The following is a 20547-nucleotide window of genomic DNA, read 5'->3' on the forward strand; positions in this document are numbered from 1 at the left end:
GAACTTTTTTTTTTGTTGTTATAACTTATGTCCGTATCGTACTACCGAAAGTTCTGTTCGCTCTCATTTTATCAGTTGTTAAGAATTTATTTAAATCGTTTTTCTAGATTATCATTTTCGTTGCAATGTATTTCATATAAAAAGGGTCAGCACTGAGAATATGTGGACATTCCACTTGCAAATTTTTAAGTTTTAACATCTTCGGCAAATTTTGTTGGGGCTCCAGATGTTGTTATTAAATGTTTTTCGCCATTAATTTCTTTCGTCTTTTGTCTTTTTTCGTTGATTTATTTTTTGCAATAGTTTGAAATCATTTTGTCTATGACATCTCCAACAAGAGAGAAATGTATCTTATTCCAGTGAAACCAGAGCAAAACCTTTCGTGTTTCTTGAGTCCTATATATTAAATTCTTCCTGTGAAAAGTTAAGTTCAGTTCATAAGAAGTTTATCTGCCATATGCTGTCCTGGAGTTCTATCTTCTTACTATTGGTACCATGAGTTTTTTTCATGATATTTCAAATCCCTGTCAGTTTATTTGAGCCTATTAGCATTAGGACATCCTTAAAATTTTAACGTTACAGAATATTTTTATTTTCAGATTTCGCGGTCTCAATATTGCACAAATTTTTCTGCCAAAATAATTTTTTAAATTTTAAATATGTATGGTTTTGGTGCTAGTACGGAAAGATTTTGCAATTTTCTCTACTTTAAACTTGCCTCAATGATATTGTTGCTCAAATCTTCGTTGTGACTGGTGTAAGTTTTAGCCATCTTTTTAAATCAAATCTGATGTGATAAAAAGTTAATGGTTTAGGACAAATGGTAGTGGTTTGAGGTGTAGTTAACGTTTTCCCTGTGAAGTTCTGACGCTTCGAGTTGTTTTCGGAATTTTTGTTATCGGGTTGCTCTTATTTCGTCGTCAGGATTTTTGTTACGACCATATAACATCATAATGACTTCAAATCTGCCTTTTCTTCATTCGTTCATGCAAAATAAACTGAAATGCGTGAGTGCCGTCATGTTTTCACTAATTCTTTAGTTTTTTTGTTCATTCGCGTGAAAATGTGCTTGTTTACAGGTGAATTACCTCACTTTCAAAAAAGACTTCCCCACTCTGAAATACACTTTACTTCAAAAGTGCGTGAGTGCGTGCGTGCGTGTGTGTGTGTGTGTGTGTGTGTGTGTGTGTGTGTGTGAGTGCGTGCGTGCGTGCGTGCGTGCGTGCGTGTGTCACTCTAATTGAAGGTTATCTGAGAGCAGCTAATAGAAGCAGCAGTAAGCTGTACACTTTCTGAATCAAAATCTAATATCTCATCAATTATGTTCTCTTTCCTTCACTATCTTTTTGTCATTGCAGATCCACGAAGCTTTTGCCGCGGTTTTCTGACAATCTGCCATCTTTGTTATTGCATTTTTTGTTTGACCGTGTTGTCGTCCAACTCTTGGCTCAAAATCAGCCTCCCCAACTTCACCTCTGCACAGCAAACCGTAGCTAGCTATTTACGAAGCTAACTCTTCGCCGTTCTTTGCGAGCAATTGACCTGATGTTAGTCTGTTGTGTTGTCTCCAGAATTAATTGTGTGACGTAACTGGAAAAGTGGCATCAGGTTTTGGAGCATTGAGAGGAGTGATTCTCGTCCGCTCAGCGGATCGAATCTCTCCTTGTCTACTATAGCTTGTAAAATACTTCTTGTTTCAAATTTTGTTTGAACCAAATGTGTTTGAAATTTTGTTTAGGAAGAGTATAATGATATAAATTATTCAAGATCTTCGGGGCTACGATTTTGCTGTGCTAAATAATTTGAGATGGTTTGGTTATTTAATGACAAGTTTTCTTAATCCTCAGTGATTTATAGGAAGAACCGCAGAAAGAGTAAAAAATTTTAGCTTAGTTTCTCTCAAAAGATTACAAACTATCATAGAATTTTTGTTGTAATTCAACTAGGTAAGTTGCCGTCAGAGAATGAACGTAAACGCTCAAGACATAAATTTTTCTGAATTGAATATGATCTGAAAAACTAAGATTTTCGTTTTTATCTTATTTTAACGAAGAACCTAGCTTTGTTTTGTAAGTTGTAATTGAACAACAATGCCAAACGGAAATAGGGGCACTTTTTGCAATGCATTCTTCCAACGCGTTTAATAGTAGCTGCAAAGAGATAGCTGGGGCTTCTATAGGCCTTCTCTTGGTTTTTCTACAATTCAAAGAATTTGATTTGTATAGGGGCGCTGTCATTGTTTTTAAGATCTGTTCACACATTTGCATGATTATTGAAGTCAAACTAAAGTGACGCTTTTTGTCACGCCAAAACAGGGAGTGGAGCAAAAAAGTAAGTGGCTTTGCGTCGTGAAATTTTTTCGCTCTAATTTTAAAGTAGAGTGAGGAAAATGTGTTCGCACAAAATTTCGCTTTACTCGCTAGTGGTGTCTTGTTCACACGCGGCATTTCTTTAAATGATTTTCCCAATCCAATTGTAGTCCAACCATGGTCTATTTTTATTTTGTTTAGTCAATGAAAGGTTTAGTTTCAGGACTTGTCCTGCTATGTTTTTTTATTTCGTCAAGATTTTTGTTGCAACCATATGACAGCATAATCACTTCAAATCGGCTTCTTGTTCAGTCGATCATGCAATGTCTTTTGAATTGCACGCCTGACGTCACTCATAGTGGTGAGAGTTCATTCGCGTGATTAAGTTTTGGTCACACGTTAACAAATCTAATCGGAAAGTAGCAATAGGTTAAACTGATTCATACTCAAAATAACATCTCAGCATTTAACAAAAAGAAGTTTCTGTTTTGGTCTGTTTCTTTTATTAACAGTTTGAGTCTGCAAATCTACCAAGCTATTGAGGTTGTTCTTTGGCAATCTCTCAGCTATGTTCATTTTTCATCATACTTTTATTTGCCCATTCATCATACTTTTATTTGCCATAGTTCTGATCATACTTTTATTTGCTCATAACCAAAAAAAATGAATGAAGCAATTTTTTAATGAAGTCCTAAAGTTATATTTTATCGGGAGTTTTTGCAAACTATTATTTGAAAATACTGTTTTTTAGATCAAGAACTGCTGATCAATGCACCTTGGAGAGGCTGTTGTGATCAATAACTCAAATTTTGCTGGAAAAGAAACTCTGAATAATTGAACATTGAAAATGTGTAGAGAACATGAATTTCAACGTTGAATGGGGTGGCTTTTGATTGATGATAATTAAGTTACGGGTAGATGATTTGCGGTTCAATGAACCTAACGCTTGAATTCCGCGCTAACGAACCATTGTTTTATCTAAAAAGAGTCAAGAAGAATAGTTTAACTGACACAACAAAAAATTGAAATTATCTGGTGTGATGGTTTTGAAGAAAAATCAAGAAACTAAGAAGTTCTTTATTAAAGTTTCAAAGAACCATAGAAAAATTTACCCTACGAACTTTGTTGCTAAGTCGATAAGTAATGGCCACAGATTTAAACTCGATTCTAATTTTATTTTGGCGCTATCATTTTGGAGCTAATTGACTAGCTGAAAGAGCAGTTCAGACAGTGAAGCAGGCACTTCAAGCGTGGAGTCCCAATCTTAATGTGTCATTTGGAGCATTCCTGCGAAGGGCACTGATAACTCATCGCAAGACGAGGGGCCAAAACTCCAGTTGAACTTCTATTGGGACGCGAAGTGAGACTACCAGCAATTGCAGATTTCGACTTGTGCGAACACATTTTATTCAAAGCCAATGAAAAGACAGGCTAACTTCATCCTCAGGAAGGGCTTGAACACATTTTTCAAACAGCCCGAAAACTCAGCACGGGCTATTTTAGTGAGCGACAACCAAATTGCGAGATTGTAAGAGGACAATGTGAAAACTGAACCACCAGTGAAGGACTCCATATCTCAATCAGAGCCACAACTTCAGATTACAGATGTGGGACCTTCACATCAAGATCAAGCTTCTGCAGCCCCATCTGCTGCAGAACACCAGCAACCTGAACCATCAGAGCCTTCACGAACCTCAACAAGAAACAGAAAACAACCCAACAGATTTGGAGAACCTATACCTATACAAACTTGCTTTAACAGGAGGGACGATGTGATGGCTTCAAAGAATCATCAATAAACTTAGCAGTTTTTTTATTAAAAATTCAGAGAACGAACTTACCTGACGAAATTTGTTGCTATGTTGATAAGTAATGGCCATAAATCTAAACTCGATTCTAATTTTGTTCTGGCACTATCATTATCTTGTTGACCTATCAATCAGATGTCAGAAGTAAATTTTCCCACCCACAGAAGCTTAATTCTAACATGCACCGACCTGCAACTAATGAACTAGATTTGTATCTAGGCCACATATGATTCTCTGGAAATTTTGATGAAAATAGAGAATCACCTCCGGGTTTCGGAACTAAGATATATTCACATGTCAATGAAATAAATTATATTTAGCTAATCTAAATTTTCTCTGAATATTTTCGCATAGATAACTACTGTAAATACGAGCTAATTTTTAAATCTTTTCGGATCCAAATTTAATTTAAAATTCAACTTGGTGAATTCTAATCACCCGTGTTTTCGACCACGACATCTGGATTGCATCTAGATGAGAATCAGTTTGATAGTGATAGTTATTGCACTAATCCTAGCCTGGTCTTAATTCTAGAACTAATTGATTTAATTTTCAAGCCATAAAAGGTTGCTCTAGATACGTTTTTAAAATAATATATATGTTCTTCAAATTGTTGATTTATATTTTCCCTTTATAAATTATTCCTAGTAATTTTACAAGGTTGATGCTATTAGAAGGAATTAAATGATCACACATCAGTCGACTATCATTTATTACGATTGTATTGAGGTCCCAAATGGAACTGACATCCGATCAGACGTAGTCAATGATCATTGCTCGAGCTGTATCTGATTATTCTGCTCAGTCTTAAAAAATCATATTCGTCGAAACCCATATCTCTGCCCAGACTCAATGCACACCAGTGTCCATAGTCGCTCGAAAGTCAGGCCAGATTCTGTAATTTCCCACTGGGATAATTCCGCTGTGCGCTCGGGTTACGTATGATCAGATGTTACTTCAACCTGGGACCTTGATCGGGGCGGGTTACACTGGATTGTGGACAGAAATAATCCTCTCAATCCAGGATGCATGTATTGGAACCCTTGCAAAGTAACTTCCATTATCGCATTTATCAGCCGAGGGTTCGGAACTCTTTGACTGGTAGTAAGATGCCACTCCGTATAGACACAATGCGCCTCCTCTTGCATTTACTGCCGACGTTGAAGGTTGTGCACTGCTACACGGATCAAGGGCATAGAGAGGGTTGCCTTCATCTTTGAAACATATGTTGCTCCTGCCAACCTAAGCAAGGGCTATTTAACGATATTTTGGGTCTTCCCCATTATAGCCCCCGTCAAATTATAGCCATTATGGAATATTTATCATGATGGGGGGCTAGAGGTTATCTGACCACTAAGCTGGTAGGTTGTGGGGGGGGGGGGGGTACGAATGGGAAAGATCTGATATCTTTAGAGGCGTGGCCGAGAGGTAAAGTATGCGTGGATTGAAAGTTCAATCCCCTGCCTCTGTGAAGATGTATACTTGAGGACAAATTCTACTGAACTCTAGCGTCAGTTTGATCACAGCCGATATTGAGTATAAAAAGACTGTGTTTTGGCTTATGTGACCATGTGATGTGAAATTTTGTGTCGAAGTTATGTGACCGTGTATTTGAGCAAGAAAACTTACCCCCCTCCCCCAAAAGATTTTATGGATCTATTCTGTTTTGCCCCCCCCCCCCCCCCCAGCTTAGTGAGCATAAATTTTTTATGACCCCCAGACGCACGTGCTATATTCTTGCATAGTAACGTGCTATATAACAACATATAATTTGTAACTGGGGGTCATAAAAAACACGGGGGGGAGGGGGGGGGGCGAAACCGAATAGATCCGATTTTATTTGTTTCCATATTGACCTCTCAACCTGCGTAAAAGGACCAAGGTGCTGGCGTGTAATTAACTTACCATGCTCTGAGTACAGATGAGGTCATGAGGACACCTAATTCGAGCCATAGGACGAACAGGCATGAACACAGATATTCCCTGAGTCCAGTGAAACTGAGTTGTCGTCACTTCCTTAAAGAACGTTTCCCACAAATTTGCTGGATAGTGGCGAATCTTCCCAGATATGGAACCCATTCCACAAGTGCCCAATTGGACTCCTGGGTTAAAATTTCCATTGCATACGGGGAGGATGACGTTTGGGTTGCTAATTGGGTCTTTGAGCATGATAAGTGCAATGTTGTTCGTAGGTTTAGTCGAGTACTGGTACCTGTAAAAAGAACGAAATTTGGGTCTTTGCTTTTATAACACTATAACACCACCATGGCCCCATCACGGTATGTTTACCATATTTTTTTGGGTGGTGGATATAAGTTATAAGACCAATAAGCTGGGGGAGGGGGTATCTATCATGGGAAAGACCTTAAAGTCCACCTGGCCGAGGTCCAGGATCAAAGTTGCCTCACCGGACCTTAAAAACCGCACCAGAAGTCATGCGTTTGAGATTGACCGGTCTGGAAGGGGAGATTAGGGCTGCAAAGGACTGGAATTAAACGGACAAGATTCTGCACATAGGAATATCCCGTGGGGGATGCTATGAACTATCCACTTTCTATCTGGGACCTCAACCTTGGCCTTGTAATAGATAGTGCAAACAATATGAAGAGACTATGCGGCCAGAGTTGTCCAGATATTCTACGGCGCCCATTTCAACTCAAAATTACCGAAAAATCAACAAAGTTATTAAAATATCAATACACAAAATTGACAGCGGTGAATATACTACGAACTAGCTAAATGCTGGAAAATCAGGGGTTCAATCCAGGTTGAGTTCCCGACTGGAAATAATTTCTGAACAAACCAGCCCAAATCAAAAGGATTTCTGATCAGACCCAACTGCGCTTTTTCAGGCTAAAATGCGTTTAAATTCGACTCGGATCAGACTATCCTGCGTTCTTGGGGTCAGACCATTCATGCGCAGAAGTAAAACGTGTGCTACGCTCGAGTGGGAATAAAGTCGAGTCTGTCTATGACCTCAGCCTGGGTACAAATTTATCCTGGATTCTTTCAAGCCACTATATTTTAACATATTTTTTCAGCATTACATCATTTAACCGCGCAAACTTTTCACCTCAAAAATCTTCCCCAGACTCCACGTTTATCTAATATTTATTGTTGATGGTATAAATTTTTATTAAAAAAATTTAAATCGTTCTGAAATGTTAGTGATCAACTAATGGGGCAGACACGATTTGGTCTCCTTTTACAGCCCTAAAGAAAAGTAAGAGGGTTCTACTTATTTTTGCGCGCGAAGTAGACTTACCTAACTCTATTTTTCTGTTATAAATCAACTCAGTGTTGCTAGAAGGATTAGCTGACAGGGCGATTAACTGACAAAGAAAAATACGAATTTTGCCGACAGTTTTAATATAGTTTGTGAAAGAATCTGATTGGTCAGTAAATCAGTAATTCTGTTGACCATTATCTTTAGTGTGCCCTCGCATAGGGCTTCCCCGGAGCTACCTAAAGGAGCTTTGCAGCCCTGAATCAGTACAATTTGCATCATGCATTTTTTGAAGATCATTACTATGTACATGTCACTTCTGGTTATGTATAGGCTGTATTTTATCAACCTAATGAGTCATAAGCATGCAAATTTTATGCACATTCTTTCTCGCCTAATGTATCTTACATGTACATGTACTTGCAACAGACTGCTCGTAAGATGCACATAAGTGGCGCCAGTCTGATTTTGATCTGGCCAGGCGTAATTACAAACCACTTGAGCGTGAACAAATTCAATCTGCTAGCGCGAGATAATTGCCCCTAATTGTTCTCGCTCTACTACAAACTCTACTCTACTATTTTATTGAATCCATGCACTCGCATCTCTTTTATTATTAAATCCGAAGTCGGAAGTCGGCGGAGGTCGGCGGAGTTCGGCGGATGTCGGAAGTCGGCGGAGGTCGGTGGAGGTCGGTGGAAGTCGGCGGAGGTCGGAAGTCGGCGGAGGTCGGTGGAGGTCGATGGAAGTCGGCGGAGGTCGGCGGAGGTCGGCGGAGGTCGGCGGAGGTCGGAAGTCGGCGGAGGTCGGTGGAAGTCGGAAGTCGGCGGAGGTCGGCGGAGGTCGGAGGTCGGCGGAAGTCGGTGGAAGTCGGTGGAGGTCAGAGGTCGGCGGAAGTCGGTGAAGGTCGATGTGTGAGTTAATTGTGGTGTAGTTCGTAGAAGTTCAGCTAGAATGCAGCTCCGGGTATCGCCACGTTGAAAATTTCATGCATGATATCAGTCATTCAAAATTTTCAAAATTTGCTATGTACAGTCTGTTAGTTCTTTGTATGTACAGTCTGATGTGAAACATTCTGTGCAGTGTTAATCAATAATGTAAATGATGCTGCGAAGAAAAAGGACAGACTGGGATGTTGCCTAATCGAGTCTGCGCAGACTGGCAAAAGGTTTCAAACTTCTATTTGCCTGGTTCAGTACTGGTTAAATTTGAAAGTTAATGGTACACCGCCGAAACCCACTGCGACTAAGGTACGGGTCAACCGGCCCCTCAGTGGTCGCACCCTCGTGGATGGAGGAAGGGGGAGGATAAAGCCACGGATAGATCTGCTTTACTCTAGTTGAAAAGAATTCTACCATACATTTGCCAGTTTACGAAATACTGTTTAAATTGGCCAATCACAGCATGAGAATTGATCTACATGGTCATTTTACGTTGTGTCGACTAAATTTTTCATTTTTTAGTCGGCTTCACTCCCTGTCATTGAATAAGGTGTCCACGCAAATTAGCCCTCTAATAAAAATAGTGAAGTATAGTCTCAATTTTAACCGCAGTAGGTAGTACGCCGGTGTACATATGGTAGAAAGACCCTAAAGTTCACCTGGCCGAGGTCCAGGATCAAAGTTGTCTCACCTGTTGTCCAGGATCAAAATTGTATCATGGTAGAAATATCTAAAGGGGACTGAAAGACTAATGTCGAATAATAGGAATTTTTCACTGAATCGCGATTTCCGAGTCCTTGTTTGGTCAGATGACGTCTCAACAGATAGACATACCAAAGTATAGAATTTAACTATAGTCTTAAACTTAGTGAGAATTAGAAAGAAAGTTTGACTTACCAGATTAGAAAGACAAGCAATATGACTTCAATCAAAGAAATTATATAAATGAATCGTCAAGAAATGGTGCTGAGAATCAATATTCGGTTCAAATTGGTGAATCTAGATAACTATTATTAGAGTTAGATTAAGTGATGTAAAATCTTCCCAGCATGTATTAAATGATGATGATATCTCCGGAAGTGTGAATGAATTCTTAGAAAAGTGCAAATGCATTCCATATATGGTTCCCATTGCGACTGATTTGCAGAAGCAAATCATATTGGGTAACCTTTGCGACCCCCACTATGAATCACGGTGCTAAGATTAGTTTTGTATCTTGACTTTTTCACACTGATAATGGGTATATACAGCTGATTTTTGAGTCCTTTTTCATCCCCAAATTCAAATCACCATCTTGATCTAATAATCAGATCTCTCCTGTAAATCTCTAAATTCTTCTGTAAAATATCATTTTGTTATTCTCTCATTTTTTGAGAAATTAATTCTTTTACTTAGTTAAAAACGCTTTTTATTCCGCTTGCGAAAGTCCATAACCCAACAGGTTATGAGCCCAGCAGTTTTCTAAGTCATAAAATTAATTTCCAAAACAAAACTAATTTGTTGTTGACGGTCATAATCCTTTTCTGCTTAGTACCTTTTCTTTTCACAACTGTTTTGCTTGCTCAAACTTCAATGGATCATTAGACAGTGAAGCTGCTGACCTACACAGGAAAGGCACAGGACTTTCCAATCTGGAGCACAAGATTTGTGGCGATGATGCAGACGAAGGGACTCTACAAATCACTACTGGGGACAGAGGAGCAACCCAATGAGCCTGCGCCACTGTCCAATGGGGCAACCAATGATGAGAAGAAGAACCACAAGGTGCTGAAGGATGCATATGAGAAGGAAGTTGCAGACATCAAGGAGAAATGGAACAATGTGTGGTGCCATCTGGCACTGACTCTAGATGCAACAACCCTCATGCTGATGAGACATGACTGTGTGGGAGATGATGGCATTGGAGATGGAGCAAAGGCTTGGAAGCTTTTGCAAGAGAGATTTCAGAGTGTGGAGACGCCGACAGTGGTGACTTTAGTGGCACAGCTTGCTCGACTGCAGCTCGAGGATTCTGAGGATTTGGACAGCTTCTTCATCAGAGGACAGGAGTTGCTCACAAGGCTACAAGAAGCAGGGGAAGCAGTCTCAGAGACCCTCTTCAACGCCTTGTTCCTCAATGGTCTGCCAATGAGGTATGAAAGTTTTGTTATACAGGAAAGCTTCAACCCGGCAACGAACTTCACAGAGTTGAGGAAAAGGCTGCAGAACTTTCATGAGAGCACGGTGCAGAGACACAAGGGACAAAGTGGTTCAGTGGCACTGACAGTGAAGCGTGACTTCAAGAAGGGTCCCAAGAAAGGAAACTGCTTTGTGTGTGCGATCCCTTTACACTTTGCCAAGGACTGCAGGAAGAAGGAGACAGCACAATGTAGCAAGTGTGGTGAGAAGGGTCACCTAGAAAGGGCATGCAAGAGACAAAGAGATGGAGGCAAACATGAGTCAGTGGCAATGGGTCCAACATTGGCTACACCAGACGAGGAATGCTGGGCAGCTCTTGCCCAGTGGAAGACAGCAGGCATGCTAGTGGACAGTGGTTGTACAGATCACATAGTGACGAACATCGATGAATTCCTGAACTTTGTGCCCATTCAATCAGTGGTCAGAAATCCCAACGGACGGGCTTCCAGAGTGGTGGGCAGAGGCTGTGTGAGGATCACAAACAAAGGGGAATTCCTATGCGAACTCAAAAAAGTTCTGTGTGTGCCGGACTATTCTCCAAACCTCCTATTAGTCTCAAGATGCACGGAGTGGGGACATAGCTTCACTTTCGAGAGAGGAAACAGCTGCATGAAACTCCAGAAGGGAACTCGGGTAAAACTAACACAAGAAAACAATTTGTTTTACTTACCCTGCAGCGTTCTAGAATTCAAGATGAGTTCCAACAGCGTTAAACTTGACATTGCAAAGAAGTGGCACAGACGATTGGGTCATTTGAATCAAGCGGATGTGGTCAGGAATGCACCAGAGACAGTGGGGGAACTCGATGATGTACGTAATGTGTGTGCATTGGCCAAGATCACAAAGACTCCAATACCAAGAGTGGCAGAGACCCAAGCAGAAGAGAAGCTGGAGAGGGTGTTCACAGACGTGATGGGACTTTTCAGAGTAGAGTCACTGTCAGGGTTCCGGTTCTGAATAGTGCTTGCAGACCAGTACACGAAGTTTGTGTTTGTGGACTTGCTTAAGGCAAAGAGTGAAGCACTGGCCAGCCTGAAGAAATTTGTTCTCAGTGTGGGGACGCCCAAGAAGCTGAGGCAAGACAATGCGAAGGAGTTTCTCTCAGAGCAGTTCAAGACGTACTGCTTAGATGCAGGCATTCTACAGGAAAAGACCATACCAGAGACGCCACAACAGAATGGGTTAGCTGAGAGGTGCAACAGGACAATGCTGGAGATGGCAAGATGTTTGCTCATTGACTCAGGACTGCCCAAGATGATGTGGGGAGCAGCAATTCTTCACGCAGCAAGGATCAGAAACTTGGTTGTGAGACGAGGAGAAGAAAAATGCCCAGCAGAGCTGATGAGAGGTATAAAACCTGAGCTTTCAATTAGTAAATTATCTATTTTTGGTTGCACAGTCTTCATGAGGAAGAGGGACAGTGAAGTCAGCAAACTTGAACCCAGGGCACTGGAAGGAAAGTTTGTGGGTTACACTGAAGGAGAAAACGGATACCTGGTGTACATACCCAACACACGCAAGGTGATGGCAGTTCGAGATGTGATCATCAAGGAGTCTGAAGTGGGCCAATCCCTGACAGCAAAGAAACGGCTGACCTACTAGATGATGGGTCGGAACTGGGAATGTGGCACCCAGATGATGGTCATCAAGATGATGACAACAGAGAACGACAGGACACATCTACTGCAATAAAAGAGGAGTGGCATGACGCAGGGAGCGTGAGTACTCAAGAAACAACCCTGAGACCAGAGGCCTCAGATGTTAGAGAAACAGCACTAGATGAAGGATCTACTTCAACAAGAGGGAGTTACAGAGACTCATAGTCATTGGAAGACACTGACACAGAAGACTTCTCACAGTTAGAGACAGTTGGTTTCAATGAAGATGCACTGGAACACGCGGACAGAGCAGAGCCCAGACGAGGGACACGAGCAAGGAATGTTCCGCAATTTTTTGGAGAAGTCAGGACCCATCTTGCTGTAACTGAGGGCGACTATTTTGAACCCAAAACAGTCTACGAAGCCAAGCAATGTGACGATTGGGACCAGTGGCACCGGGCAATGAAGGACGAGGTCAAGGCACTCCAAGACAACGAGACTTGGAACCTAGTGAGACCACCCACAGACAGGGACGTCATACCGGGCAAATGGGTCTACAAAGTGAAATTGGGACCCAGTGGTCAAGTGGACAAATACAAAGCGCGCTATGTGGCGAAAAGTTTCAAACAAGTGGAAGGACTGGACTACTTTGAGACTTTTGCGCCTACCTGTAACCCAGAGACATTCAGGATTCTACTTCAGCTATAAGCGAAGCAGGGCCATGTGATGCACCAATTTGATGTCAAGACTGCTTTCCTGCACTCACCAATCGAGGAAGAAGTGTATCTGGAACAGCCACAGGAGTTTGTAAAACGCGGATCAGATGGGGAGAAGTTAGTATGTCGACTAAATAAATCAATTTATGGTTTGAAACAGGCTGCTAACAACTGGTACAAAGAGCTGGCAAACTTCCTACTGAGACAGGGGTTCACCATAAGCAGGAACGATCACTGCTTGTTCGCAAGATCAGAGGCAGAGGATCACATCTTCATCTTGGTCTGGATTGACGACATCATATTAGCATCAAGAAGTATGACAGTGGTCTCTGATGTCAAAAAGGCACTAGAAGCAACCTTTCACATGGAAGACAGAGGGAGACTACACTGGTTTCTGGGTCTAAGAATCAGACGAGAAGAGGGCAAAGTCACAGTCGACCATGAACGCCACAAAGAAACAATGCTTGAGCGGTTTCAAATGGCTCAATGCAAACCCTCAAGAACTCCAGCTGATTTGAATTTGAAACTTCAGACAGCACAGAACGGAGACGAAGAAGTGGACCAGAGGATCTACAGAAGCTTGGTTGGATCAATTCTGTATCTGGCCAAACAGACGAGGCCAGACATCATGTTCACTGTCAACATTCTGTCCAGGCACATGAATGCACCTACCAATCAACACTGGATGTGCGGAAAACGACTTCTGCGATATCTTCAAGGTTCAAAAGGTTTAAAGCTTACTTACACAAAAGAGGCCAGTTATGATTTAGTGGGGGAAAGTGATGCAGACTGGTCTGGAGACGTGAACGACAGAAAATCAACAACGGGCTATTACTTCAAGCTCAACGGACGTAGCGCAGCACTCAGCTGGGGTGTCAAGAAGCAGGCCACAGTTGCTTTTTTTCATCAGAAGCAGAATATCAGGGCATGGCAGCAGCAGTTCAGGAAGCACTCTACCTGAAACAACTTCTAGAGGATTTTGGCATCCAACAGAAACGTCCAATAGCAATTGGAGAGGACAACCAAAGTTGTATCAGACTTTGCCAAAACCCAGTCATGCACAAGAGGAGCAAGCACATCGAGACAAAGTTCCACTTCATTCGTGACAAGACTGAGGATGGGACTATTTCAATTCATTACGTCCCTACAGACAAAATGGCAGCGGACATCTTCACAAAGTCCTTACCCGTTTCGAAAGTGGAAACATTCAGAGCAGTTTTGATGGGAGCAGACTCTACGCAATCAGCTCAATTCTGAGTGGGGGTGTTAGAATATCGATCAAACTATAGTCTTAAACTTAGTGAGAATTAGGAAGAAAGTTTGACTTACCAGATTAGAAAGACAAGCAATATGACTTCGATCAAAGAAATTATATAAATGAATCGTCAAGAAATGGTGCTGAGAATCAATATTCGGCTCAAATTGGTGAATCTAGATAACTCTTATTAGAGTTAGATTAAGTGATGTAAAATCTTCCCAGCATGTATTAAATGATGATGATATCTCCGGAAGTGTTGATGAATTCTTAGAAAAGTGCAAATGCATTCCATTTATGGTTCCCTTTGCGACTGATTTGCAGTAGCAAACCATATTGGGTAATCTTTGCGACCCCCACTATAAATCACGGTGCTAAGATTAGTTTTGTATCTTGACTTTTTCCCACTGATAATGGGTATATATACAGCTGATTTTTGAGTCCTTTTTCATCCCCCAATTCAAATCACCATCTTGATCTAATAATCAGATCTCTCCTGTAAATCTCTAAATTCTTCTGTAAAATATCATTTTGTTATTCTCTCATTTTTTGAGAAATTAATTCTTTTACTTAGTTAAAAACGGTTTTTATTCCGCTTGCGAAAGTCCATAACCCAACAAAATCTAACTGTTTGAAAATTTAAAACACTGCAACGTTATGCGTTCAATTAACCTAAATGTGACATAGCCTAAGTCCTGGATAACATGTTTTACCGCATCCGACCATGCCTCGCGGGCCATTGAGTCGCCTCTGTGGACCGTGGGACTTGATATGAATCTATCAACAGAACGTGTTTACCACATAAATACTTTTTTTTCTCTTTCTGCCTAATGCGGTTTCTGAGCATATATAGCTTAAAACACACTTCCATTTTTGAAAACTGGAGAATTTTTTGAGCTTTCAGTCAATCAGAAAATACTAACATTTTTTTTTCATTTCTGATTGGCCAGTAATCAAATTTCTATATTTTGGTACGTCTGGCATTTCCAATAGCGCAGATTGGTCAGTTTAATTTACTGGTTAGATTTCTGTCTGCTGCATTACAATAAATTAGAGATTTGAAAAATTTACAGGAAAGATGTGCTGGCTATTTTTGAATAAATTTTCAGTCATCTTCAATTGAGGATCATAAGGTGTGGGTCTCATGTTACTAGCTACAAACAATCTATTTTAATTAAAACTGCTCGTTTTAGACGCGACACTTACCCTGGACCGGAGAACCAGTTCTGAACACTGTGATTATGCCTTGATCCTCTCACTCGGGAAAAGTCACCAATCTCCACCGCCAAATTCTCCACTATATCGTCTGAAAGTAATTGCATGACTGAAAATAATTTGTTTCTGCAAAAAATTTCCTCCAAAAACTTTCTGCAGAAACAAATATCTGTTACTAACAGATATTTGTTTCTGCAGAAAATTATTGCAGAATAGTAACCTAAAAATGAACGCCTCAACATAAGGCAATCTCTCAGTACTCGAAACGCAAATTATATGCATGAACTAAAAGTTGCTACGAATCAGACTAGATGTGTAGTACCCGGACCTAACGCGAAGTCAATTTCAGTACTGGGAAAGTCTAAATCCAAGTCTTATTTCATTACTGATTCAGAACCATGACCATGTCACTTTTTACACTTGGCAGTCTAAATCCAAGTCTGATTTTAGACTTGGCAAGTCTAATCCAAGTCTGATTTTAGACAAGTCTGATTTCTTAGTTTTGAAAAAGGTTCTATAAAGTATTCTCTTTTATCTGTTGATTTAAGAACATTTCTTGGATCTAAATCATACTCAATAATATTTCGTGTAGTAAAAAGGCTAAATATAAGATCAAACATCTTATTAAACCCTAATAAAATTGGGCGTGCTCACAAAGGAAAGTAATTGTGCATGAAAAATCCAATTAATAATTATTGGAACAAAAATTCTGCTTAATATGGGTTCAAACGTTTGCTAGTTTTTTTGTACCTATAGAAAACGGTTGATATATGTATGTAACTAATTAACGTGGTGAATACATTAAGAGCAACAACATGAAACACAGATAAGTTGTATCTTAATCAAGCTGTTTAAAACTTGTGTCTGTGATCAAAACTCGTATCTATGCTCATGCTTTCTATATTAAATTTTGAAGGTTGGAGAGGTGCGCTGATAAACCAAAATAAATCGAAGAGATAAATTTGTTGGATAAAACCACTGTGGTTACTGAAAAATTGTTTAGCTCATTGCAACCACTAAATGGAAAAGTAAATTTGGTAAATACTAATTGGAGAAGAAAAATTTAAGGAACCTGTTTTCATTAAAACTGTTTGCACCTATAAAAAGCAATACACCTGTTGTTTTGCATTTTGTACACCATTTATACATCGTTTTGGTCTTTTCTGAAGTTTCTGCTGAAATTTTTACCCCGAGTTTCACACCAGGAAGGGTTATTTAAATATTGGATTTTTACTTACGAAGACGCTGTAAAAATTGTCTCATGAACAAATCATACATGAGATGAAGAACTTCTAAAGAGAATTGTTAGTTTTTGATGTAAATTTTAGTAACTGAGTATGCTTTAGTTATTCGCATTTGATTTGCAATTTTGCTTCAGATTTTAAATTTCATTCCTGTTTTTGAACTGGAATCAGCCAATTTTATGAATTCCATACAATCGTCGATAATTTTTTTAAATATCATGATAAAACTACCCTAGTCATCGGCCACTGCAAATCTTATAAAATCTTATAAGCTTCTTATATGGTCTTAAGGCCAAATCAATGCATTAATCTTGTTAGATTGTATAAGAGATTTTTTCTGAAATTGTAAGATCTTATAAGAATTGTAAAAATTCATAAGATCTTATAAGATTCTTATAAGATATTGCTTTAATCTTGCAACACTTGCTAAGAGTAGTAACAACTGGTAAGATCTTATAAGTATTTTATAAGACACACATTATTCTTATAAGATCAAAACTTATCTTGTAAGATCTTACAAAAACCTTATAAGACACACATTTTTCTGTTAAGATTAAAGCAAATCTTTATATAAGACGATACTTACCTCTTAGAAGTTTCCCTCTGTTTTATAAGATCTTACAAGGTATGTAATGTCTGATAAAATCTTAAATGATATGCTCCATCTTTTAAGCAGTTACACGATATGGAGTATTGGTAAAAATCGTATATGATCTTATAAGATATGCACTGGTCAATGACTAGGGAACCCTAATTAAGCCTTCGGGTGAAGTTCAAAACAATAATAGTGAAACAACGATCAACAATGGAATAAAACATGACATTTTTTGACTAACTACCCAGTGATCTGTTTTGACTAACTACCAAGTCTTTTTCTACCCAGTGAAGCAATGTTTGAAATATTTTGCCAAAATCGTTATAAACTGATAATTCTAAAAATATCTTGACAAGATCTTGACAAGTGCTTATCAAGACATGTCGATAGATGTTTTTGTGGTACAATTTGCTTCTATCGTAGTCAATTTTGACATTTAAAAATATCTTGGAAGCAAGTAAGATTGTTCAAGAACCAAATTTATCAGTCACCAATTTTATTTTGCTTTGTCTTGCCATATTTCTTTGTTAATCTTTCTTGGATTGGAAATCATGCGAAAGTATTGTCTCACATTCACAAATCTTCCAAATTGATAAAATCCTGATTTTTCTTGCTATGTAACATTTCAAGGTCTTAGCAAGATTAGCCACCCAGGATGAGGTCCTCTGCCCAAAACTGGTATGGGTCAGACCGAATAGACCGAAAAAAGGCATGCGCTAGACGGAACAGACCCAATTCAGGTATGAGTCAGAGGAAGCGGCGCGACCAAAATTTTGTCCAGACTATGCGCTTCTTCGTACCAGACCCCTCCGTTCGCGACCCATGTCCATCTGGCTCATACCGGTCTTGGGACAATGACTGCCCATGCTTTATCAAGACTAACAAATTTTCTTTTACTTTAAAAATACCAGCCAGAAACAATTTTTTCGCGAAACTTTGACCGTTTCTTATAAATATCAAGTGGGGGTTGGGGGAGCTGCATTAAGAATTACCTTGCGGTACACCAGACAGTCGGTGTGCTCTCCTGAATGGTTGCATACAGTTGGCTGCAGTCACCACCCACCTTGGGGCTATAAGTGTCCCCCCACAGAAAAAATCTGCAGGTTGTAGGAAAATCAGTCGGACATAAAATGACCTCGGTTGAGACGGAATTCCATCGACAATCAGCTCTAGTGAAAATAGGAACTACCTGCGATCTGTCCAATAAATGAAGTTGTTTTTTGTTGAGCATTGTTTTTGCTTTTAATTTTGTTTTGCCAATCAAGCTAAAAAATCATGAAAAAATGTATCGAAGGCTGTTGGGCTGTTTTCAAATTAGGCAAAAGGCATTATTTTGTAGAAAGCATTCTGTTTTTTGCAAAGTTGTCCATTTTTGTGCGCTGTTACTGGTCATGATTTGACCCATGCACGTAGAAAATGAACTTACCCGGGTTCCTGAACTAACCAAAGTTACCCAACTAATGAACATACAAGGATCATTCAGGATTTCAAACAACTTTCATCATTAAATTACCGGGGTTTTCGTGAGCTGTTAAGCGTTTCTCAGTAGTGTGTCTTAGCAATCGTAATAGATCAATGATGATTTCCGTGATTTCATGCAAGGATCATGTATGTTTTCCATAGTTCTCCTATGCAACAGTCGCACTAAGTAATACATGATGATTTGTATGACATCATATATGATCCTTGTAGGACTACCGTGAAAGATCAACCCGGGGATCAGAATCCTGGTCACAATTTCCAGATTTGTCAGCCTATAACTTCCAGACCTATAATGATACCCATCTGGCCTATGCCTCGACCTTTTCCAGATTTCACACCTGTGATATTTTCCATTTTCCAAACTGATCAGTACATTCAGACATATTTTCAAGCAACCTTCTGGCTGTAAAATCAAAATTCCTTCTAGACTATTTATAAAAAGCTCGGGCTCTACACGTCACCTCAGCCAAACTGTTGTCTGGACAAAAGTCTGGGACCTCGGCCCGAGCCGAGATGGACGTCTTTGATTATTTTAAAACCTTTGAGGTCAACGGCTCTGGCCGCTTACAGGAAATGACAAATTTTACTACCTTCAAAAAAGAAATTGACTATTTCGATTATTTCTGTTAATTTTGAGAACTGACCGTTTTTGATCAGTTGATCGAGGAAAATTATAACGCTTATTTCTTTGGTTATTTGGTCAAAATTGATCAGTTCTCAAAATTCAAAAATAATCAAAATTGGTTGGCACTTTCATTTTTAAAGTGAAGCCAATTATGTCATTTCTTTAAAAAAACACTCACAACACTTGAGCGGTAATAAAAAGCATCAATCTATTAAAAAATATTTTTAGCATGTCTGATTTCAGCTGTTCTATACGAAAAAATTGGACCGCAGATTATTAAAAATTTGTTTCTTGTATGCATTACATGTAACTCAGGAATGACCAAAATTTTATTTTTTAAGTTTTTTCGATTAGAGTTATTTATTTTTACTAAGTGTAAAATTTAAGCTACAAAGAGATCGCATTGAGGTCAAACCCCGCAAAGCTCTATCAGGAAAGGATTTAATTAATTGGACGAAAATACTGTTAAAGATAATGAGGCATAAAATAATTTTCATTTCAATTAGTTTTAGTTTGCAAATAGTGAATAAGAGAAATGAAAATGTGAAATGTCGATTAATAGTTGCTCACTTTACTCTCACTCGCTGACTAACTGTGAACTTCAAGTGAAATTTGACATAAAAATGTCAAGCTTTTGCTTTCGTTACTGAAATAAATTTTCCAAATATTTCATGAAAACCACTATAAGTAACAGGGTAATATGCGTTCCCATATGATGTTCCGACCCCGCCCATCCACGTCTTGATTTAATTATTGCATACCAAATGAGGAAGTGAAAGAAAACGTTCCCAAATTCACATATCTTTCAACAAACAATTAAGTGAAAAAATAATGCTAGATAAGAGAGCCGGTAAAACTCTCTAATCCAGCCGATGAGACTTTCTCATAGGAAACAATTGAGACGTGTCCTTATCCTTAATATGTCGGACGACTGCAAAAATAACGGCAAAAACGAAACAAAAAACAATTGAAATTAAAAAGAACGCAGTGCAGCAACAGTTGAAACCATAGGCTATTCATAAATATTATTAAACAGCGTCAATTTTGCACTTTTTCAACGCCAATTGGGTGACCCCATTAGTGTGATAATGTGGAAATGCAACAAAGAACTCAAGAATAGGCAAATATGCAAAAATCACACTTTTCTTATGAAAATTCGTAGCACCAAAGCCAAGAAACCATTAGATGAAAACAAAACTGCTATAAAGATAGAATCTTATTTTACTGGAAAGAGGATGCGACTTGTTGTTACAGAGACCAGGCCACAAAATTGAAAGAAGTAAGTTAAAAGTGACAAAGTTCAAAAGTTCACTAGTTTTTTTTTTTTAAAGATATATTTTAAAAATTTCAAACAA

At 39.2% G+C, this 20547-nt stretch overlaps 1 protein-coding gene across 1 annotated transcript; it reads right to left on the minus strand.

The window, feature by feature from the left end:
- Positions 1–4668: 4668 nt before the first annotated feature.
- On the minus strand, positions 4669–19757 carry LOC142335103 (azurocidin-like). Its single transcript, XM_075383456.1, has 5 exons — positions 19608–19757; positions 18078–18254; positions 15238–15337; positions 6023–6329; positions 4669–5359 (listed from the first exon to the last, which is right to left on the minus strand). Exons 1-5 carry the CDS (start codon positions 19687–19689, stop codon positions 5102–5104), a joined length of 924 nt encoding a protein of 307 aa, XP_075239571.1. The 5' UTR covers positions 19690–19757; the 3' UTR covers positions 4669–5101.
- Positions 19758–20547: the final 790 nt, after the last annotated feature.

This window comes from Convolutriloba macropyga, chromosome 2, assembly GCF_964194025.1.
Source record: "Convolutriloba macropyga chromosome 2, txConMacr16.3, whole genome shotgun sequence".
In the NCBI taxonomy this organism is placed as follows: domain Eukaryota; kingdom Metazoa; phylum Xenacoelomorpha; order Acoela; family Convolutidae; genus Convolutriloba; species Convolutriloba macropyga.